Here is a 24,663-nt window from a genome sequence, read left to right on the forward strand (position 1 = left end):
AAGACGAAAACACAATAGAAGTTCAGGAAATAAATACAGTATTATATACACCGAAAAAAAAATCATGGTAACCGTTACCATATCCGAGGGTAAATTTAAAAATAAAAACAGATGGTTTTTTTTCGAGTACGTTTTTGGTTATCTTGAACAACAGATTAGTTAAAATTACCATGTGAACGTGTTATGGTGCGTTATGGCAGAATGACGGTCAATTTTACTACGGCATGGTATTTAAGACAAAACTATGGTAATTTATCCATGCATTCAATGAAATCATTTAAATTTTTAAAATGCTGGTTTATTTATTCATCACTGTTATTTTTTTTTCACATAAAATTTTTTGTTATTCACACTGAATCAGGAACTATATGCCAAAACCGAACGTGAAGAAGGTTCCTTCGACATTTTGTTTCCGGTGTTCCGCGGTTGTCCTAAGATTTTATTTTGGTCTTCTCGAATCATCATCTAAAAAAATTTAAAAAAAATAAATATTGTGCAGAAATACTAATATAATTTACTTACTCTTGAACATTTTATAAACTGTTGAAATTTGCGGCCGTTGATGACTCTGCTTGCACTCCAGATTTTAATGGCCTTCTGCGGATAAATAAAACATGATATCTTTTGTGACATATCTCACACCAAAACACTTTACCTTTAAGATCGCGGCACATAGCACTAAATCAATATTATTTCCAATGTTTCAACAGTAAATTGAAATCCAAAGCCATTTCAATGGCAAGGAGGCAACAAAGTGCAAGATGACACAACTAATTGAAAGTACTTTGGCTATTGACAACCATGGTAAAATGTACCACAGTATTGTCACGATAACCAAAATTTTATATTCGAATGCACAAAACGTTCCGCGTGGTAAAATTAAGCCTCTTTTTATGTACACGCAGAAAAAAGAAGGGGGGTCGATTCAACAAACCGTTTTGTCATTATATTTAGTTTTTTCAATGCATATTTTTTAATGCTGTTCATGAAAAAAACGATTGAAAATAATTACAAAATTTTATTATTTGTACACACTCATTTTTTATCACTGAAAATCCAAATTTGATTTGTTTTGAAACGAAAAACGAGCTAAATCCATTAATCGTGTATATTGTTGGGGCATGAAAAAAAGAAAAAAAAAAGTTGATTCCCGAAAAAATGTTGACCCGCGAGCGCGAACATATTGCCGGATGGACGGAGCATTTTTCTTGCGATTGTATTTCGGCCAGCATGCCTTCATGGTAAGTTGCTCACCTTACTTTACCCAACTGTTCTCCCAGACATTATATTTTGGTTTTAACAGTTTCAATATCTTTTTTCATCCCTCTTCTCGGTAATATTCCAGCTGCCGCATCCCTACAGATGGTTCCAGTCAAATTCTAGGTTTCATGCCAATGCCAACGAAGCCCAATGCCCAATATCAGAACAGCGAACGCAGAAATTCCAGCGCGATTGTGTCGGTGCATATGATGACGGGCAACACCGCAAGTAGCCAGGGATCACGAGGGACGGTATAGTCCTTTAAAGATAACAGCATCAAGCGGATGATATGCAGACCGATTGCTGCGTCCGGTCAGCTAGTCACCAGATGCACTGGTCCTCTGCTTAACTAAGAAGATTACGGCAACAATTCGAGCAGGCTTTCCTGCTCTAAGGAAAACCATGATCGTGTGTGAAAGCGATTCCGGCCCTTTTTGCTGCATTAAGGAAGCTAACGAAAGCCGTCCCCAAAGCCAGTTGGAATGGTAATTGATTGAATTTGCCTATTTAATGGTGTGAATAAAGAAAATAATTTATAAATCGTTTCTTGATGTATAAATCCGAAAATTCTTCATATCAACATTTCTTTTTTAATTTGAAATAAAAAAAACCCCTCAATGATTTATTTTTCCAATAATAATAATTTTGTAATTCTCAATCTTATTTGATTTTATTGTTTTGACAGAAATTTAGAATCATTTTTAAAAAAGGTGTATTTTAGTTTCAATCAAACGATAAGTTCAAATCGAATCGATGTTTTTTGTCAGTGTTATCAAAAATATATTTGTGCTTTTTCCCAACCAAAATTTTTATTATTTTTGGTCGAAATCTTATTATTTTTAAAATATATTTTTCTGCGTGTAGGTTTACCATATTTTCTTTTGACCCGCATGGTAGCATTAACCAAAAGATCGTCAAAATAACCGAAACTTCATATATATCAACAAATTTTGCGCATGGTAAAATTAAACCTCTTTTTTCACTAAGGTTTACCATATTTTTTCTGCCCCGCATGGTAAAATCAACCAAAAAGTCGTCAAAATAACTAAAATTTTATTTATATCGACAATATTAACGTATGGTAAAATTAAACATTTTTATTCATTTTGGAATACCATGATTTTTCTTTCAGTGTACCTATCACTTACTCATACAAGTGGGACTGAAGACCGGTGACAGCGGAAATGCAGTTGGTATCACCGAATGCCGGTAGCACCTCTTTGTTGATGTAGTCCTCGAGGAACTGCAGGGATCGACCGGATGAAGCGTAGTCTGCGTATACCACTGAAAGGTTAAGAGAGAAAAAAGGTAACGGTTAATAAAAAGGAGCCATAGTCAAAATGGTAAACTGGTTCCTCTATTCCCGACCTTGTAAAACAGTTACATGTAACACTAAGATAATTTGAATTTATTCTGAATTAAATTGAATTACTGCAATTTTTAAAAATTAAATAATCAATTTAAAAGCGACAGAATGATACACAAAAACATGGTTTACGTTTTGGGTTTTCGTTGAAACTCCAAACAGTTCACAAACAAATATGTAAGTAAAAAAAAATGATGTTTCTCTTAAGAACTGTTCACATAAAATTCCATTTTCTCTCACTGTTCAGTGAGCACCTTTGAAAGAACTCAAACACCGAGTTCATTCTCTTCCCAGTAACTCATTCTCTCAGCGAGCGAATGAATCGTTTGGCGACTCTCGCATTCTCCCGCAATGTTTCCTCCCACTGACAGTTCATTCCGGATCGAACTGTCAAATCGTTTGGGTCGCGTTGTTTCCGTCTTAGGTCGGATTGTTTTTCAAAAATTAAAGTTTTTCTATTTTCCTCCGCAAAACATGGAAACGATCTTCGAAATCCAACGGCGTCTGCACGAGGAATGCGACCGGCTGGTGATGGCCATGTCTGAAGAGCTTCAGATGCCAAAAAAGACGGTAAGTTTTGCGGTAAAAAATATCGAGCTTGGGTGTTTGTTTACAAATTTTATGTCGATTGTTTCCAGACCAAGGAAAAGGTGCTGGCTGATCATCGGATAAAAATTTACCTAGAACGGTACCAGAGTTGCAGCAAGTCGCTGCTGGAGCTGTACCAGGATAAGGACGGGGAGCGGAAGCAGGAAATCAGCAACATGAGCATCAACGAGTTCAAGGAATTCTACAGCCAGTTCAACTCGCTGGTGGAGTTCCACCAGAATCACGGGAACAATGTTGCGATTCCGTCGTCGATTGAGTTTTCGAAACTGCGGGAGCAGCTCAACGACCCGGCCTACCTGGCCGAAGTTGTGAAATTCAGTGACGTGGAGAATTACGGCCAGTATTTGGATCTGCACGAATGCTACGACAGCTACATCAATCTGAGGTGCTTGGACAAAATTGACTACATTACGTATCTGTCCGAGTTCAATAAATTTGGGGAGGTTCCCAAGAAGCAGAAGAATTTGAAGTACAAAAAATATTTGGAACTTTTACACGACTATCTGTACGGGTTTATTACCCGGAGTCGGCCGCTGTTTTTTGAGCTGGAGCATACCATCAAGCGGAACGAGCTGCAGTTCGAGGATCTGTGGAAAAATGGCGATGTAGCTGGTTGGGAGCGGCCCAAGGATCTGGAGGAAGAGGCCCTGATCAATCTGAACGAATTTGCTAAGTGGGAGGATTTGACCTATTTGGGGTTGGATCGTCTCAAAGCAGCTCTGCAGGTAAAATTTCCGATTTCAGATGTTGATTATTTTGACTAATTTATTTTAAAACCATTTCAACAGGCAAAGGGTATGAAATGTGGTGGAACACTGGAAGAGCGTGCCCAGCGCTTGTTCGCTAGCAAGGAGGAAAAGAATCGTTCGAACCAGGACTGCCACCGTTTGATGGCTTTCAACCAGAAGGACAAAGAGATTGCCCTGCTGGAGTACCATATTGGCCGGTTGGCCGAGCTGGTCGACGATCAGATTTACGAGACCAAGATCAACTTGCAGCGGAAGCAAGCTCGTTACACCCTGGATGAGAGCGACGAGGACAGTATGGACGAGGTGGAATCGGATGATGATGATGGAATTCCGTACAATCCGAAGAATCTTCCGCTCGGATACGACGGAAAGCCCATTCCGTACTGGTTGTACAAACTGCACCAATTGCATTTTTCGTACGAGTGTGAGATTTGCGGCAACTATAAGTACAATGGGCCGAAAGCGTTCCAGAATCACTTCAGCGAGTGGCGTCATGCTCACGGGATGCGTTGCCTGGGCATTCCCAATACGGCACATTTCGCTAACATTACCAAAATCGAGGACGCTCTGCTGCTGTGGGATAAGGTTAAGGATTCCACCTTTTCCAAGATGTGGATTCCATCGAACGAGGAAGAGTTCGAGGATTCCCGCGGTAACATTCTGAGCAAGAAGGTGTATTTGGATTTGCAGAAACAGGGACTGCTGTAGAATGGAAAGTGCTTCCGGCGTCATTAGGCTTTTTTTGTTCTTAGGAACGATAGTGCTGGAGTGAAAATAAATATTAATCAGTACACCTCTATATTTGCGGTGAGTTATTTACCTTTTGGTTGGATGACCATTTTTAATATCGAATGTAAATTTGTTTTTTTTTAAATTCTTATGAGCTTTTCTCAGCCTGTGTACCTCTTCACGTCGTAATCCAAAATTTAAGAATAATCAAAAGTGTCAAATTAGATGCTGTCACTCAATCATCGAAGGTCATGCTCATTATTCGGAAAGTAATTAAAATTGATAAACCGTGAAAAAACTAGCTCACTACCGCGCCGAGAGGACGGGTTCGAACCCGTTTCGAAACCGAATCATCAGTGGAAAAGTACCGCGGCGGAGCGGGAGTGGAACACACTTTAATTGAGCTGTCGTCCCCCGCGTCAAGCAGAGGTTTGACTCACAAGCAATAACAACAATCTTTCCCGAAGGCACGCTTTATCAGCTGCCGCTAGCTAAACGGCAACGGGGTTCAGTATAGGTAATAGAGTAATAATGGAACTTAAAGCTGCCTGTCAGTCGGTTGGTTTTTCTTTCTTCTGAGACTCGAGGCTGAGAAATGCCGGGTTTAATCGTTGTGTTACATTTTTTCGCGTTCACCCAGCTGACACTTTGAGAAGCAGCTGTAATAATTACAGGCAAACTAAACGGCGGTAATCAATTATATTTGGCGCACCCCGCGCGCTGTACTGGAGGTGAATATTTCTAATTACCTACTAGCGCAATAAGTAAAATGAGGGAACGTTTTCGCAGTCGTTTTAACTATATAGTCAGGCTGTGGTTGTTGAGTTTTGAGCTGACTTTTGCACTACCGTAACCTGGACCAACGACAGCGCGCGTATTGTGAGACAACTATGAAATTATTCGATTATAAGTGTGCAATCAGAACGTTTACGGGGATCGTGCGCCCTATTTACGAAATTAAAAACAAAGTGTTATTTGAATACCATGCGCTTTGATGACTGTCATCAGTTTGCATTGTCATCTTAGAACATTTTGAAAAGTTACACTAGAATTTCCATTGCGAAGTCATGAGTATGTGATTCATCTTCTTCAATTCTATTAGTGCTCATAACTATGGAGCGGTATAAACGACTGGAGATTTCATAAGCTAATCTTCACAGTTACTCGATGCAATTGCCACTTGACCAGGAATCGTCTTAACCGACATAGTTGAGTAATATTTCCGGGGAGCATAGCAAGAGGCATGCAAATACACCTCACACGACTTTATATCCAAAGGTCAATCTGTTTCTACACTATAAGATTTCATTTTTTTTATTCACGCGATAAGACCGGTACTACTATTTGATAGTAAATTCCTCCTAGCGACACTTTCTTTGGGCCTGACATCCAGTACCTACTTACCCATGGCTTCATCGAGCAAGAAAGTTGGCGAGTTGACTCTCAACGAATCTGATTGGTATCAATTTAACTCAATTAAACTGATCGCTTCATTCCGTTCGTCACGTCTCCTATACAACGTCGAAGAAAACACGATTCGCGTAGACACAATTTAGTTTGTCCGGGCAGGAAGTATTGTTAACGTTTCCTGGCGGGAGGCATTTGACCGGACCAAAATGTACATATTGTGGTTTTAGAAGGAACCAAGAGATGCTAGAGCAGCAGCCGATTGATTGGTGCGTGGGTTTGTTTTTTCGGATTTTTTTTTGTTTATCCGAAATCGCAGCTATATATAGCTATAGTTGTATTCTCTTAGTCGGGTGACGTTGGCTACGGAGGATGACGAACGGATAAATCGTGAAGTTGCAACAAGGCCGTCGTCACACGTCCTTTTGATTAAATATGTCTCGATCGAATCTCTTGACTCCCAATCGATAGAAAATTTAAAGTTTTCGAAAATTTGTGACAAACTAAAACATGATTTCCAGGTAATATTTCTCTAGAATGCTCTTAAAAAAAATACTTCAAAAAATTCTGTAGATCAGCTACCATATCATGCTCAGCAAAAAATTTACTTAGTTCGAAATTCTTATGATTTTTATAGTAGACATTCGCCAACCTTACTTTCTTAACCCTAATCCGCTCTTGACTGTCAATATGACTCTATGGGAAATTTGGCGGCTTGTAACTTTCTTCGGGTGCATCCAAATAATACAATTTCTTTGGGTACCCTCAATTCTCGAAACCTTTTATTTTGCATCATTACTTTTCTTGATTCTTGATTTAATTGGTTTAAATAAGTTAAACAGAATTTAACAGTGGAAAGATTTATTAGCAGCTTGGTGGAGAGCTTAATGTAGACTGAGAAAATTTTCACGGTTGTTTATTACAGAAAACTTCCGTTTTAATAAAGGTGACCAGTAACCAGCATTCTTCGACTGCCGATTATTCAAACACCCGCCCTGAATCGGTCAATCCCAGGAGGGGCCGCAGGTCGCAGAAACGGCCAGGTTCCAGTGCTTTGGTGAACGCATCTGCAAGTTGGTTAGCTGTTCCTGTTTCTGCGATCTGCAGCCTTCCGTGTGCCACATGATCTCGCAGGAAATGGTGTTTCACATCAATGTGCTTCACACGCTTGTTCTCGGTGTGTGTGGCCATCGCAATGCAGCCATGATTGTCTTCAAAAATCTTGAACGGTTTACCAGGGGGAACTTGCTGCAGATCTTCTAAGATTCCTTGTAGCCACAGTTGTTCGGAAGCAGCTACGCTTAAGGCTGCATACTCTGCCTCACATGATGACAATGCAATCATTTGTTGCTTCCTACTGGCCCAGGACACCGTATTGCCGAATACCTTGAAGACATAACCGCTCACGGATTTCATATCTTCAGTATCCGACGCCCAATCTGCATCAGCGTACCCGATCAGTACTTCAGCCTTTTCGTCTCGCTTGAATTGGAGCTTGAGGTTCTTCGTGCCTTTCATGTATCGGACCACTCTTTTCAGCGCTTGCCTGTGTGCTTCGCCAGGTTGACTTTGGAAACGTCCCAAGTATGCAACGGCGAGTGTAATATCGGGACGGACACATAGCTTTGTATACATGAGACTGCCAAGTAGCTCACGATAAGGATGGTAGACCGGATTTCCTTCATTCGTTGGTAGAAAACAGGCCTTCTCCATTGGTGCTTTCACGTGGTTGCAATCTTCCATGCCGAATTTCGTCAACACACGATCCACAGCGACTTCTTGACTCAGAGACATCAAACCAGCAGTACGATCATATCCGATCTTGATTCCGAGAAAGTGATTCACTTGCCCAAGGTCCGTCATCTGAAGGTTTTTGGAAAGGAATAGCTTGATCTGCTTCATCAGCTCCAGACGATCGCCAACGATGAGCAGGTCGTCAACGTAGATGACGATATACACCTGCCCTCGATCGTCGATTCGGGTATATAAGCAATAATCATGGCAGGAACGCGTAAAACCGAAAACCATTCAGGAGGTCATTCAGTTTATTATTCCAACATCGTGGGCTTTGCTTAAGTCCATACAGTGATCGTTCCAACTTGCACACAAGATTCGGATTTGCGGTGACTCCATCCTGTATGGCTAAATAGACGTCTTCTTCTAGTTCACCGTACAGGAACGCCGTCTTGACATCGAGTTGATTGATGAACATCTTCCGGTGCACCGCTACAGCCAGAACGGTTCGTATTGTCGCCAACTTAGCAACAGGGGAATAAGTTTCGCTATAATCGACGCCAGCCTTCTGCAGGAAACCTTTAGCGACTAAACGAGCCTTGTATCGCACAGGTTTTCCATTTTCGTCTTGCTTGACCCGGAACACCCATTTGGATTTGAGAGGAACCACGCCAGCTGGTCGTTCTACCAGCCGCCACACGTGGTTGTCAGCCAGGGACTTCAGTTCTTCATCGACCGCTTGCCTCCAGAAAATCTCATCATCTAGCCCAGCAATGTCTTTATATGCCTCAGGAGCATCGGAAATGGAACATTCGACCTCATATTGTCCCACAACAGTATCAACGTTTGGAACGATATCTGTAGGACAGGATTGCGCGGCAGTGAAAAGTTTTCCAACAACAAAATCTTTTAACTAACCGGGGAGCTTGCGCTCCCGTTCGCCGCGCCTCGGGATTACCATATCGAGGTTCGAACCACGGTCTGTTTGCGAAGGGAGCGCTCCGGTTTCGTCAACGTCATCATATTGAATAGGGACCACACTCGACGGACTTTCGCAAGGAACCTTAGGAGCAAACGGAAAACTATTTTCATCAAACTTGACGTCTCTTGACAAGAACAATTCCTTCTTCTCTGGATTCCACAGACGGTAAGCATTTGGACCATCACAGCCAGTTGATTTTCGGGTCCAGTTTTCTTCTCTGTTGCGCCGCCACCCAAGCATACGCTTTACAGCCAAGAACGCGAAGTTTGCTCAGGTCTGGCTTGTGGCCTATCTAAATTTCCGCAGGGGTCTTCCGGCAAGATAGAGCACTCGTTGGACTTCTGTTGGTTAGGTACACCGCAGCCAGAATCACTTCGTTCCACAGGTACTTCGGAGTTTGAGATTCGGACAACATCGCACGAACCTTCTCGATGATTGTTCGATTGATCGTTCTGACACACCATTTTGCTGTAGTGTATACGCTGCAGTTGGCTCAACCTGGATCCCTTTGGACACGTAAAACTCCCGCTGGTCTTCGGAGCAATACTCTCTGCCGTGATCCACAATCAGTTTCGAAATCGAATGTCCTAGAGCGACAGTTGCCATCGCTTCGTACTCTCGGAACCGTTGGGATACCTCGGACTTCTTCTTGAGGGGATACACTACTGCGAAGTGCGTGAAATTGTCAATAAACGAGACAAAGTACCGAGAACCATCCCAAGCTGCCGGTGTGATAGGACCACACACGTCGGAGTGAACTCTCTCTAAAGGTCTTGAAGCACGGACTCTTGTACCCGAGAATGGTTCTCGCCACTGCTTTCTAAGAACACATATATCACAAAAATCCAATTTACCTGGTTCCTCGGAAATACCTGTTACCATGTCGTGCTTTACAAGTGCTTGCAAATTCTGGATGCCCAAATGGCCAAGTCGACGGTGCCATAGATTGCCGCTCACAGCTACACACAAGTTGGCCGCCACAGTATCGAGGACCAAATCTGGCTCGTAAAGGTCGCCACGCATGGGACATTTTCCGATCAGCTTGCCGTCGTACCACACAGTTGCTTACGTTTTCTTGAAAGTAACGTCCAAATTTGCTTTCGCCATCTTCTTCATAGAGAGAAAATTTTCTCGAAGATCAGGAACAAACAGAACATCTTTCAGGACCAATTTGACGCCTTCCTTATTGACGCCCGTAATTGTTCCTCGATGCCAGGATATCAACGACTGATCATCTTTCGCCACATTTATGATCACCGGTACCTTCAGCTTCGTAAGGTCAGCGAAACAGTGTTTCACGTTCACGAGGTGGTCCGTGGCCCCAGAGTTCAATTTGAAGGACACGACACCCGTCTCTCGTTCGGAAAAACTCCTTCCAGTCATGAAGGCTATCGCTTTACCTCCACTTGCAGCATAAGCTTCAGCTCGTCCGTCCGACGTGAGCTTGACACGACAATCTTTGGCCTTATGTCCCATTTTTTTGGCAACGTCTGCACTTTCCCGTGAACTTAACGAACACCGTCCTCTGTTTCGATCCTTGAAAAGCAGCAGGTTTTTCTTGGTTCGAATCTGCAACTCGGTCCGTTTTCTTTAATTCCTCTGCAAGAAGGCGCTCTCGAACAACGTCCAGTTTCAGATTTTCCTCTAAAAGATTTTCCAAGGCGGTAACTAATGGATCAAACGATTCGTGAAGAGTGGCAAAAAGCTGAGCAACAACGTTGTTTTCTTCTAGCTTCGCTCCGGCCAACTTCAGCTGACGAATAAGGTCTTCGAAGATCTTCAAATGGTCATTCGCTGACGATCCTTCAACCATTTTCAGCTAGCGTACAAGGTCCAGCAGGTCATCGTGAATGAACGAAATTAGCAAATACGTCGCCTTTCCGTCCTTCTGCAGGCACTTAGCACGTTCAGCCGGAACCGCCGGGGGATCGTTCTTGACCACGTCCAAAAGATTCACCGATTTCAAGTAAGCTTCCAAGCCAATTGTCAAAGCCGGTACCCAAGAACTGCGGGACCCCGTGGACCGGATGTTTGCGTGAGTCGCCCATAACCTCTTGACTCTTGATAATTGGTTTAAATAAGTTAAACAGAATTTAACAGTGGAAAGATTTATTAGCAGCTTGGTGGAGAGCTTAATGTAGACTGAGAAAATTTTCACGGTTGTTTATTAAAGATAACTTCCGTTTCCATAGAGGTGACGAGTAGCCAGCATTCTTCGATTGCCGATTATTCCAACAACTTTTTTATGTACGCATGAACGTTGTGACGTCACGCTGGAATGGATCATTTGTTTTCATCGTTACTGAATAACGAACTTCAATAACAAGGAGGAACAAAAGGAAATCGAAAATATCAAAATTTTAATTTTGATGCCAAATGACTTAAAAATTCATCAAACGTCGAGATGCGTTGTCTGTAAAAAAAAAATTTGGTCATCTCTTAGTAGGTGAGTAGAGGGGGTTTCCAAAAATCTTAAGTGAGAAATGTTATGTCCATGGATAATTCGTCACAGCCATACGAAACCATATTACACAGGTTTTATTTTTTTTCTTTTCACTTTTGTTGGTTATTTTTGATGTTATGTTATTTATCTTTTAATGCGTCTTTAAATTAATTTAAAAAAAGCTGCTGATTCGATAAAATTTAAAGCGAACTAATTCAAACCAACATGCCACCAAAAACACTAAATCACATAGTTAAAAAAAGATCGTCGCTTTTTGCTTTTCAACATAACAAGCTTTTTAATTGAGAAATATATAGGTCAGATTTTTCACTGATAGACGCTGCCAACTCGAAATTCTACAAACGATTTTCCAAAAAAAAAAACCTAAAACTTAGTTGGTAGAGTTTTCTTCACTTAGTTAATTCAGAGAGAAAAAAAAACTTAGTATTCTATTTTCTTTCGTGAGATTGCTCTAATGTTTGTAAAGCATCCAGGCAAAAAGAGCTTAAGAGCCCTTCTTTTGTATAAGAATAATCAGAGAATTAAAATATGAGGAGGGATACGCTACAAGTACTACAAGCTCATTAAAGGCAAACCTCAACTCTGACGTTGTTTCAAAATAGGGGTCATTGCCCGGGTTTAAGATTGTTATTCTCCGATCTTTGTTGATGTTTTGATTTTTCTCCTACCACCAAGTTTTGCGAAAAAACGTGACACTGCCATTTTATCCGGAAACACATTAAAATCACCACCGACGACCGGCAGCAAGCAATAGCACTTTAATTTGCAAAGCGCAAAGTCATAAGTTTCGCATTGTATTTTTTATACTCATTCTGCCAAATAAAGCATCGATCATTAACGGTCACGAGCTGTGGTTGGGGTTGATCTATTGAAAATGATAAAAAAGTATACGCTGTTTTACAACATTTGGCACAAGAACTCGTTTTTATGGTGATTGTAGATTTGATACTCAAAAAGTAAGCCATTAAATACCGGAAGTTTCACTGAAGCGAATGCATCGAATTGAAGTGATCCAGTTGCAGAAAATGGACGCCAATTGAACCATAAAATTGATTCCCAAAACATTAAAGTCCCGTTAAATTCATTAGCATTAATTTTCGTTAGAAGTGTCAAAACCCTCCTTCTCGTTTGGACAGATGCTGCGTATATTGTTTCCATTTCAAGCAAAATAAACCAAATGGTACAAATTCCTCTTTCTCGTTTCCCGGGTGCGACAAAGCTGCTAAGCTGCTGCCTCGGGTTCAAGGACGTTCACAACAAAAGCGAAAACCGAAAGCCGAGGAGAGATTTTTCCGCAGCAACCCACCCCACCACCGAAAAGAATGCCATGGATGGTGCGAAAATTTTGCGAAACGACCTTGGACGCACTCACCACCACTCTCGAGCTCGATACAAAAGTATGTTGGGAAAACCCCACGAAGCACCTTGTTTTGTTGCCGGTTGCTGCCGAATTTATCTGATAACAAAGTTTGCGGTTCGTGTTTATCGGGTGCCGAACGCGTGCGAAACGGCCCGAAAGCTTACGCATCGTCAAAGCAGAGGAGTAAAGTGGCAGGCAGACGGGTAGTAAAATTTTGAGCAGATACACAGGAATCAGAGTTCAAAAGGTCCAAAGAAATCTCTAGCGCGGCAAAAAATGACTAGTGAAAATCAATTAAAGAATCAAGGAATCTGACAGAGTTGCATGCTGCATGCAAGGAAGAAATTCACTTTTAAGTGAATTCTCATGTATAATTTAAGTGTGAATTTGGATTCAGTGTATGGTTTAATTTCTACTGTAAGCACTGAGAAAAATAACAGAAGATTAATGACGTGTATTGTCACCGAAACACGAAGATGCGGAATATACCGAACAATGTGATTCAAAAAACTAAATTCTACCGCATGATAACGGAGGCAACACATTGCGAAATGTTATTACGTATTTCTGGATACTACAAACGAACGATACAAAAGTGGGTGGTGGGTGGAAGAGAAAATGTATGATGAGACGGCAAGTGTTTGACCTACTTTTTCGAGCGAAACGGCTCTTTTTTGGGCGCTCTTCCTGGTTTTGACGGGCGAACTTTTGTATGTATAGGTCGTTGGGCTTTGTTTGCTTCGTCTGAGTAAAGAATGAAATGGAAGGTCCACCGGGAGACGTTGTTAATCCAATAATGGAAGAAGGTTTGTTATGAAATTGTTTGCGTACATATCTGTACCAACACGTGAAAAGGATCTATCTCCAAAAGTAAACAAAAACCATTTTCAGTACCTCATGATAGGCCAACAGTTGCCCTACTTAACGGTAGAACCCTTTTGAGAAAATAATATTCCGTTACATTGAAAACTCAATTTGAGTAAAGGATCTATAAACATTCTAAAACCAGAACTGCCATCACATGGATATACACCCTTTACTCCGGATCCATTTTTCGCTACTACTCCGCAAACAAACTCAAAATAATCAATTCGACTCTTTATTCAACTTAAAAACATAATTGCAAATGTATGCGAGCTTAAAACTAAAACTAAAGGAATTTAAAATAGGTTGTATTTTTTTCAAACGCGTTTTTCTTGATACGCCATATATGGAGATAGATGCTTTTTATGTGTTGGTAAAGATTTGACACTTTATTCAACATAAAGACATAGTTACAAGTGAACGCGAGCTTAAAACTAATGCTAGAAATGAGAAAATAGCAAAGGGTGTATAAACAAAGGAGACAAAATATTACGTGAGCTAGGTTCTATCTACGATAGCGCGTTGTTTTTTCACTAAAATTGATATTCCTCTATTCATACGTATAAAGGATGCTTCTAAACATCGTTTGTCTGTCATAAAATGCATACATTTCAAGTGATTTTTAATTAGCGATTTAAAATAGGTTGTATTTTCTTCAAACGCGTTTTTCTCGATTCGCCATATATGGAGATACATCCTTTTCACGTGTTGGTACAGATATTATATTTTTGGTTTGTTGTGTGCCGGTCTAGGTCGGCAATTGACAACACAACAGGTTGTTTAGCGCGCTCTGCGGTTGTGTAATCAAATTTTCTTGCTGATAACGGGCTATTATACCGATTGTGATTGGTATAAGGCGGCTGCTGCTGCAGTGACAAGATAAAATGAGCTACCGGACAATTTCTATTCACTACCTACGGATGGGTGAAGATTTGGAAGTCCAGCAAATAAAATATTAAATTAGGTTTCACTTATTCGTTTTTTTTTTTTTTTTTTTGAAAACCCGATTGACGATGGAATCGAGGCTTAAGGTAGTCGATGACATTTTGTACTCGAAGTTTAAGGGCTGACGTTTGCGAGTGAAAGAAATTACACTACATTTGGACATATTATTAGCCGTACCGTTCTGATGGCACCGTTAGAATTGAACCCACGTCTTTTTGGAGAGCACAGCAGTCAACTAGTGAAGCTATGGTACGAAAAACTTTGAGATCGTCGGCGTACAACAGCGCTATAGATCGTTGATAAAAAAGAACTATAATTAAAGGTCTCAGGTGACTTCCTCGTGGAACTCCAGAAGGGATTCTAAAAGGTGTGGAGTTCACGTTGTTCAGTCGTACGTAAGCAGTCCGGTCTACGAGATAAGAGTTGATCCATTTGCAAAGCCAATCAGGTAGTCCTATCCGACGTATTTTTTCGATGACAAATTTTTCCGGTACTCTATCAAAAGCCTTGTTCAAGTCTACATAAACTGCATCGACTTGTTGACGTTTGTCAAGCCTAGTAATCAACTTCGAAACGTATGAGGTTGGTGGTCGTAGATCTACGTTTCATGAACACATGTAGATATCCAGAAATGCAGGGATGCACCGATTGATAAAGCACGTCTTAAATGAGGCTCTCGAATACCTTAGACAGTAGTGTTTCACTTCCACTCGATACAAGTCGCCGGATCAATGCGATTTCCGTGCGGTGGGAAAAGTACATTCCGTTAACGAGTAGTTAAAAATCTTCTAAATTGGTACGAATAACGAATCGGCGCATTTCTTAACCAGAATGAGCGGAGGTCAAGGTCCTTTGTTTCATCTAACGTTGACAGTTTCCGAAAGACGTCATTCGAGGAGAAATTCAGCATAAGAAGGTTGAAGTCACCATTGGACAAGCTACTTAAGTATGATTTTCATAAAGGTGGTGAGTTAGTACCTTTTTTGTTGCAGGTATGACCAAAAAGATAAGGTATCAGTGCGAGCGTTATCCTGAATGCGATTGATGTAGTCACAGAAACTTGTCACGTGTAGAGTAACAGTGTACAAAGAATAAGTGTTTAAAGTTTAGAGTGTAAACGTCAAAAGCAAACTCTTGATTCTTGATAATTGGTTAAAAATAACTTCAACAAGATTTACAGTGGAAAAGATTTATTAGCAGCTTAGTGGAGAGCTTAATGTAGACTGAGAAAATTTTCACGGTTGTTTATTAAAGAAAACTTCCGTTTCCATAGAGGTGACCAGTAACCGGCATTCTTCGATTGCCGATTATTCCAACACTCGCCCTGAATCGGTCAATCCCAGGAGGGGCCGCAGGTTGCAGAAACGTCCAGGTTCCAGTGCTTTGGTGAACGCATCTGCAAGTTGGTTTGCTGTTCCTATTGATACGATCTGCAGCCTTCCATGTGCCACATGATCTCGCAGGAAATGGTGTTTCACATCAATATGCTTCACACGCTTGTTCTCGGTGTTTGTGGCCATCGCAATGCAGCCACGATTGTCTTCAAAAATCTTGAACGGTTTTCCAGGGGGAACTTGCTGCAGATCTTCTAAGATTCCTTGTAGCCATAGTCCTTCGGAAGCAGCTACGCTTAAGGCTGCATACTCTGCCTCACAGGATGACAATGCAACGGTTTGTTGCTTCCTACTGGCCCAGGACACCGTATTGCCGAATACCTTGAAGACATAACCGCTCACGGATTTCCTATCTTCAGTATCCGACGCCCAATCCGCATCAGCGTACCCGATCAGTACTTCAGCCTTTTCGTCTCGCTTGAATTGGAGCTTGAGGTTCTTCGTGCCTTTCATGGATCGGACCATTCTTTTCAGCGCTTGCCAGTGTGCTTCGCCAGGTTGACTTTGGAAACGTCCCAAGTATGCAACGGCGAATGAAATATCGGGACGGACACATAGCATTGTGTACATAAGACTGCCAAGTAGCTCACGAGAAGGATGGCAGACCGGATTTTCTTCATTCAATGGTAGAAAACAGGCCTTCTCCATTGGTGTTTTCACGTGGTTGCAATCTTCCATGCCGAATTTCGTCAACACACGATCCACAGCGACTTCTTGACTCAGAGACATCAAACCAGCAGTACGATCATATCGGATCTTGATTCCGAGAAAGTGGTTCACTTGCCCAAGGTCCGTCATCTGAAGGTTTTTGGAAAGGGATAGCTTGATCTGCTTCATCAGCTCCAGACGATCGCCAACGATGAGCAGGTCGTCAACGTAGATGACGATATACACCCGCCCTCGATCGTCGATTCGGGTATATAAGCAGTAGTCATGGCAGGAACGCGTAAAACCGAAAACCAGAAGGAGGTCATTCAGTTTATTATTCCAACATCGTGGGCTTTGCTTAAGTCCATACAGTGATCGTTCCAACTTGCACACCAGATTCGGATTTGCGGTGACTCCATACGGTATGGCTAAATAGACGTCTTCTTCTAGTTCACCGTACAGGAACGCCGTCTTGACATCGAGTTGATTGATGAACATCTTCCGGTGCACCGCTACAGCCAGAACGGTTCGTATTGTCGCCAACTTATTTAGCAACAGGGGAATAAGTTTCGCTATAATCGACGCCAGCCTTCTGCAGGAAACCTTTAGCGACTAAACGAGCCTTGTATCGCACAGGTTTTCCATTTTCGTCTTGCTTGACCCGGAACACCCATTTGGATTTGAGAGGAACCACGCCAGCTGGTCGTTCTACCAGCCGCCACACGTAGTTGTCAGCCAGGGACTTCAGTTCTTCATCGACCGCTTGCCTCCAGAAAATCTCATCGTCTCGCGCAGCAATGTCCTTATACGCCTCAGGAGCATCGGAAATGGAACGTTCGACCTCATATTGTCCCATAACAGCATCAACGTTTGGATCGATATCTGTAGGACAGAATTGCGCGGCAGTGAAAAAATTTCCAACAACAAAGTCTTTTAACTTACCGGGGAGCTTGCGCTCCCGTTCGCCGCGCCTCAGGGTTACCATATCGAGGTTCGAACCACGGTCTGTTTGCGAAGGGAGCGCTCCGGTTTCGTCAACGTCATCGTCTTCGTCGTCAGTCATGATGCTTCTGTTCTGATCCGGCGGGGGCACCTTTTCGCTTTCAACGAGGTTTTCATGTGGCCGAACTTCTTCAACTTGGAAATCATATTGAATAGGGACCACACTCGACGGACTTTCGCAAGGAACCTTAGCAGCAAACGGAAAACTATTTTCATAAAACTTGACGTCTCTTGACAGAAACAATAACTTCTTCTCTGGATTCTACAGACGGTAAGCATTTGGAGCATAGCCAACCATCACAGCCAGTTTGCTTTTCGGGTCCAGTTTTCTTCTCTGTTGCGCCGCCACCCAAGCATGCGCTTTACAACCAAAAACGCGAAGTTTGTTCAGGTCTGGCTTGTGGCCTGTCCACATTTCCGCAGGGGTCTTCCGGCAAGATAGAGCACTTGTTGGATTTCTGTTGGTTAGATACACCGCAGCCAGAACCGCTTCGTTCCACAGGTACTTCGGAGTTTGAGATTCGGACAACATCGCACGAACCTTCTCGATGATTGTTCGATTGAATCGTTCTGACACACCATTTTGCTGTGGTGTATACGCTGCAGTTGGCTCAACCTGGATCCCTTTGGACAAGTAAAACTCCCGCTGGTCTTTGGAGCAATACTCTCTGCCTTGATCCACAGTCAGCTTCGAAATTGAATGTCCTAGAGCGACAGTTGCCATCGCTTCGTACTCTCGGAACCGTTGGAATACCTCGGACTTCTTCTTGAGGGGATACACTTCTGCGAAGCGCGTGAAATCGTCAATAAACGAGACAAAGTACCGAGAACCATCCCAAGCTGCCGGTGTGATAGGACCACACACGTCGGAGTGAACTCTCTCTAAAGGTCTTGAAGCACGGACTCTTGTACCCGAGAATGGTTCTCGGCACTGCTTTCCAAGAACACATACATCACCAAAATCCAATTTACCTGGTTCCTCGGAAATACCTGTTACCATGTCGTGCTTTACAAGTGCTTGCAAATTCTGGATGCCCAAATGGCCAAGTCGACGGTGCCATAGATTACCGCTCACAGCTCCACACAAGTTGGCCGCCACAGTATCGAGGACCAAATCTAGCTCGTAAAGGTAGCCACGCATGGGACATTTTCCGATCAGCTTGCCGTCGTACCACACAGTTGCTTTCGTTTTCTTGAAAGTAACGTCCAAATTTGCTTTCGCCATCTTCTTCACAGAGAGAAGATTTTCTCGAAGATCAGGAACAAACAGCACATCTTTCAGGACCAATTTGATGCCTTCCTTATTAACGCCCGTAATTGTACCTCGATGCCAGGATATCAGCGACTGATCATCTTTCGCCACATTGATGATCAGCGGTGCCTTCAGCCTCGTAAGGTCAGCGAAACAGTGTTTCACGTTCACGAGGTGGTCCGTGGCCCCAGAGTCCAATTTGAAGGTCACGGTCTCTCGTTCGGAAAAACTCCTTCCAGTCATGAAGGCTATCGCTTTACCTCCACTTGCAGCATTAGCTTCAGCTCGTCCGTCCAACGTAAGCTTGACACGACCATCTTTGGCCTTATGCCCCTTCTTTTGGCAACGTCTGCATTTTCCCGTGAACTTAACGAACGCCGTCCTCTTTTTCGATCCTTGAAAAGCAGCAGGTTTTTCTTGGTTCGAATCTGCAACTCGGCCCGTTTTCTTTAATTCCTCTGCAAGAAGGCGCTCTCGAACAACGTCCAGTTTCAGATTTTCCTCTCCAAGATTTTCCAAGGCGGTAACTAATGGATCAAACGATTCGTGAAGAGTGGCAAAAAGCTGAGCAACAACGTCGTTTTCTTCTAGCTTCGCTCCGGCCAACTTCAGCTGACGAATAAGGTCTTCGAAGATCTTCAAATGGTCCTTCGCTGACGATCCTTCAACCATTTTCAGCTTCGCAAGTTGCTTTCGGATGAAGGTCTGCGACGAAACGGATTTCTTGGCATAAACGTTCTACAGGCTTGTCCAAAATTCCTTTGACGTCTCCTTGTCCGTACAAGGTCCAGCAGATCATCGTGAATGAACGAAATTAGCAAATACGTCGCCTTTCCGTCCTTCTGCAGGCACTTAGCACGTTCAGCCGGAACCGCCGGGGATCGTTCTTGACCACGTCCAAAAGATTCACCGATTTCAAGTAAGCTTCCACACTGAAGCGCCAATTGTCAAAGCCGGTACCCGAGAACTGCGGGATACCGTGGACCGGATCTTTACGTGAGTCGCCCATAACCTCTTGATTCTTGATAATTGGTTAAAAATAACTTCAACAAGATTTACAGTAGAAAAGATTTATTAGCAGCTTGGTGGAGAGCTTAATGTAGACTGACAAAATTTTCACTATTGTTTATTAAAGAAAACTTCCGTTTCCATAGAGGTGACCAGTAACCAGCATTCTTCGATTGCCGATTATTCCAACAGAAACGCACGGCGAAAACGTAAACAAGCCGGAACCGGAACCGGAGCCATCGGAGAACGAGCCCTTTTAGCGGCATCGCTTAAAGATAGCCAAGGTGCACGGTAGGATCACGACGACAAAGTCCAAGTGGGTCAAGGAGCAGGCCGAGTAAAACCGAGATAACCGCAGCGCCAAAAACGAGAAATAGTAGGTGGAAAGAAATAATCAGCAACATCAAACACAACAAAAGAAGCGCAGTTCGAGGGTCGAGGGCCGGCGGCCTCCGAGAAGTCCATTCACCAGACGGCCGGAACTATAAATTTTTGAAAGACGGCCACAATCGGGGTCGTTTTTGGAGAGGTGAATTTTCTTTTTACGGGAATCGTTCTTGTGCCACTTCAGGCTTTTTCGAGTCTCGTTTTTGAAAACGGAATTCCTGACGCCATCCGATTCCATCGGTTTGGATCCAGCCGGAAGCAGTCTACGGAAGTGCTCCACAGTGCAGCCAGGCAGAGTTGCCAGTTATTCCCGTGATATTCAGCTGTGATATACCTGTGCAGGGTGATTTGTTATAATTCTTGCTAACGGCGACGAACGATTTATGCCTTCTCGAACGAAAAGTTTCCATCCATCCGGATCCACTTCCTTATAGTTATAAGGTAGTGTAATGTGGTCCAGAAAATGTCATTCGTGTGATGCATGCTAAGAAATGTGTGTTCGAATTCAATGCGGCGTTAACAAGAGGCAGCTGCATTCCTATTTTCTCGGATGACTATTTCACTTCCCCGATATAACCCAAACAGAGATCGTTTAATATCGTTCCCTTTCATATGAAACATGGTTGTTTAGGAATGCTGTTTCACTACTGTTTGGTGGATTGAAGTTCTAACAGGAAACAAAACCTATACTTGGTTTTACTCCGGTATATAACACTTTTAGGATGAATACAAATACAGGACGCGCCTGATAGACAGCACAGGAACACTGACGGAGATGAAATATGTCCACGTCGGTCGTCCACCATCCCAACAAAAATAAACAAACTACTATGCATCATTCGATTTGGTTGACGTTTTTTGTGTCGCCCAACTGCTGGCAAAATATGTACAAGTTGCTAATATTAGAACGGTCCACATTGTCTACAGAGTGTGGTGGATCGGATGGTGTGGTTCGTAGAAGTGATTTGATTTTTCTTCTTCTGGCTGTTGTCTAGTGAACTTGAATCCCGTTTCTGCTTTTGACGATGCTGGCTGTTCACGCGAATTCACCGAAAGCAAGCAGCAGCCAAGATGACGATGATGATGATGATGGGACCAATGGGACGTCAAGGACGTTCGTTGACCATACGTATCTGCTGTAGCTGTTTTGCAGCTTCCGCTTCGTGATATCGAGTACATGCATGGACGGACAGAAAAGAAAGCCTGTTGTGAAAATCACCATGTACCGCACGACACGACACGACAAACGCGTTCCTATCACATGGTGGGACATCGCACGGTTTGAAAGACGGATCCATGTTTTAGGTTTTTTTTTATGTGGGAACAAAAAATTGCGAATATCGGCGAAGGTCGTTGGGTTCCTAACACCAAACGACAGAGCATTGTGGGGAACCATTTATCACGACGACTAATTCTGTGCTAACGATTTGTTTATCTTGGGTATTTGTTTACCCACTTTTTGTTTTCCGATAGGAAAACAAGTGACACCGTTCTACTGCCATAGAAAAGAAGAAATTGTGCAAAAACAGTTTTTCATTGAAATAAATTTCAACGGTTGTTCAAGAAGAAAACTTGAGAGCGTCATGAATGAATCAAGCATGTGAATTGTTACCAGCTTTATTGACATAGTTGAACCAACCAGACATCGATCTATTTTAGCAATCGACAGCTGAAAAATAGTTGAATCAACCTTACATAATCTATCTTAGATATTGATGATATTTGAACAAAATCATTGACATAAAAAAACCAACTTGATGTGCCTGATTTCGTTATATTTGTTCAAAAATATTTTTTGGAATCTTAGCTCCAAATTCTTGTTTTACTACAGTACTTTTTTAATTTTATCACTATCCGTGTTTATCACTCGTCAAATTCACGCTCAATTTAATCACGGATTTTTTTTCGATTTTATCACGCTTTTCTGAATAATAGTTTATCAAATTGAAAAATTGTCGTGATAAGTTAGTATCAGACAACGAAATTAAAGATGCAATATTCCTACTCCAAACTTTTATCGCCCAGAAATGGATAATGATGTGGATGTTTAAACCAAGGATTGTTCACGAAAGAAAGTGGATACGGGTTATTTGATGTTATTAAGTAAGTATACTAGCTAGAATTATAAAAATTAAGTTGAATAAAAACTTAACTGATATCGGCCATGATTTTTAATGCCGGTACTAGAGATGTTGACTGTATTTTATGGGGCTGTTATTGTTCGGCAAGGCAGTCAAAATTTATTCAAAAACGATGTTTTGATTCGTCCGACGTTTCGATGCTGATAAGCATCATCATCAGGGAATTTTAAAAGTGTTTTATTGTAACTAAATGATTTAAAAAATATAAAAATTGGTAACCTACTTACAATCCAATCGTTTTTAAGTGCTTTTTGTGTAAGCTTACTGTATACCTTGACAGCCTTGCTTAGCAATAACAGCAAAATTAGGTTGAATTGTTTGTGCAACTCTGCTTCAAGCTACGTGAAAAAATGTTGAAAAATTTCGATTGAAGCTGGATAAGGCGGAGTAAATCTGTCGTTGGGCGAATCAATTCTGCACAAATGATGTGTGAAAAAAATATTATTCCATAAATGGGTAAAAATTTCGAAGGATGTTTAAAAAAGTTAAGGAGTTTGGAGAAATTTAATTTCTTCATCTACCGAAATATGGATGAAAAAATTTGTATGGAAACCGGAATTAAGAAGAAGCTGCGCTCGCTTCTTAAATTGCAGAAAAGCGAGTTCGAGTTTTTTTTGAAGACATTCACAAAAAAATTGCTCATAGTCATCACAATACAGCGAAAAAATTATAAAAAATGCTAAATCGAGTAAGAATAATAAAAAAAAAACAAAATGCCCTTAGAATAAATATTGTTAAAAAAAAATTAAAAAAAAAGGTGACTTCTGTAGAACGATTAAACTTTAACCGAATTTGATACAAGTTGGCATTCTAGTTTGCCATTTTTGACACATTTATTAAAAATAGGACATTTCTGATGACCTACGATGCATTTTATTAAAAAAAAATGGTGAGGGAGAAACAACAATTGCATTTACAGATTGAAGCGCTTTGCATTTTTTCATTGGTCCCAACAAATAGAGAGACTTACTGGAAAAACTAATATCATCTAACTGTGGAATCTCTTATTGGATTTACCAGACTTGTGGACTAATCACTTTACTAACTGTATTTCGGCTGTACCAAGAAAAAGTAAATTTTATCGAGAATTACCGAAATTCATAAAAATGTCCTAGGCAATGGCCTATAATCGATATACGTCTTGAGAAGTATGATACAGAAGCCAACACCATGAAAAAATCGAGTAATTTTTATCAAAAATAGCACTTAGCGTCACAATCAAAGTTGTACAAAATTTTACGAAATCTATTTTAAAAAATATTCACGAACGCTCTAAAAACAAGGTGTAAGGTTCCAAATTCTCAAAAATCCTTTGAAATGCACACTTTTTACAATATTTCAAACAGAGTTTCAGATTTTTTTCAAAAACGCAACTGTTAACTTCAAGGACTAAAAAATCGCTCACTTAGCGAAGCGGCCAGGAATATGCATCAACCCCACTGCTCGCTATTCGTTTGTAAACATTCAATCGTAGGTAGAAATTGGCTTCTACTGTACCATACGTACTCTTTCAAGAGTACATACTCTTTGTCGATCGAGAAATGAGCGTACTTTTCTTTTGTGAAATCTTGCCGAATGTACTCTTTTTTCGTTCAAAGACATTTTATCAGAGATACGAACTTATTTCTTCCAGTTCTTTAGTTTGTGCATTATATGTTCAAGAAGTCCGAAAGAAATGCAACATTTGTACGGTACTCCAGGTTTCCCTACTTTGTTGAGTTTTCCAAGAAAGCATCATAAATCGGTTAGAATCTTAAAATTTCGTTTAAAAAATAGTTTACTATTTCATCAGTAGTACTTTTCTATAAGTAAAATACAACAACTTCGAAAGTTTTAAAACCGCTTTTAAGAAAGCTTCTTCCAGGCGTCGAAGTAAACTGTGCAGGCCATCAGCGCCTTTGAATATGCAATTAGCGCCCAAATAGTTTGCAAAGAGCACAACAGCAATTTGAACTCCTGTTGAAATGCAACATTTTCTCATGTTTGCGATGTTCTGATCTCTATCTCTTCGAATAATCTAACCACCCTTTGACTTTTCACTAAAAATCTGCAAGAAAAGGTAAGTATTTTTTTGAAAAATCTAGAGTTTGTTTTGATTAGGTCGGTTTGGCATGTTTTAAGAAAATTGATGTTGAAGTTCTGAAACAGCTTTTTAATTCATATTTTATAATTGCTGGTCTAATTCGACTGCAAATGCTAAATTTAATATCAAACTGAACGCAGAACATGATGATGTATTGAAATTTGCATTTATTGTGTTCTTTTCAATGAAGATGTACTTACGACATATTGCATTTCTCTTTTGGCGCAAAGGTTTTTTTGATCAATCGATAATTTTGGTAGCAAAAACTGATTTGATTGG

General features: G+C 41.4%; 2 protein-coding genes and 1 long non-coding RNA gene across 11 annotated transcripts in view; 1 reads left to right on the top strand and 2 right to left on the bottom strand.

Moving 5' to 3' along the window:
- Window positions 1-24,663, bottom strand: part of LOC129743183 (uncharacterized) — a 113,375-nt gene that overhangs the window by 7,107 nt on the left and 81,605 nt on the right. For all 9 annotated transcript variants that reach the window (XM_055735163.1, XM_055735174.1, XM_055735181.1 and 6 more), the window contains one exon: window positions 2,409-2,544. In XM_055735163.1, the coding sequence (XP_055591138.1) occupies window positions 2,409-2,544 (136 nt within the window). The remainder of the gene's footprint in view (window positions 1-2,408; window positions 2,545-24,663) is intronic.
- Window positions 60-1,831, bottom strand: LOC129743236 (uncharacterized). The gene is made up of 3 exons (XR_008736595.1): window positions 656-1,831; window positions 523-597; window positions 60-465 (listed from the first exon to the last, which is right to left on the bottom strand). It is a non-coding gene; the product is annotated as an uncharacterized LOC129743236 (long non-coding RNA).
- Window positions 2,985-4,783, top strand: LOC129743227 (splicing factor 3A subunit 3-like). Its single transcript, XM_055735209.1, has 3 exons — window positions 2,985-3,196; window positions 3,265-3,960; window positions 4,024-4,783. The coding sequence occupies exons 1-3, from the start codon at window positions 3,101-3,103 to the stop codon at window positions 4,690-4,692; spliced, it is 1,461 nt and encodes a 486-aa protein (XP_055591184.1). The 5' UTR covers window positions 2,985-3,100; the 3' UTR covers window positions 4,693-4,783.

This window comes from Uranotaenia lowii, chromosome 1, assembly GCF_029784155.1.
Source record: "Uranotaenia lowii strain MFRU-FL chromosome 1, ASM2978415v1, whole genome shotgun sequence".
Lineage (NCBI taxonomy): Eukaryota > Metazoa > Arthropoda > Insecta > Diptera > Culicidae > Uranotaenia > Uranotaenia lowii.

Bases quoted from the DNA above. Each gene is read 5' to 3' on its own strand.
- LOC129743227 (XM_055735209.1), top strand. From the start codon at position 3,101: ATGGAAACGATCTTCGAAATCCAACGGCGTCTGCACGAGGAATGCGAC. The intron at 3,197-3,264 runs GTAAGTTTTGCG...GATTGTTTCCAG, and splicing joins TTCAGATGCCAAAAAAGACG to ACCAAGGAAAAGGTGCTGGC. The intron at 3,961-4,023 runs GTAAAATTTCCG...CCATTTCAACAG, and splicing joins GTCTCAAAGCAGCTCTGCAG to GCAAAGGGTATGAAATGTGG.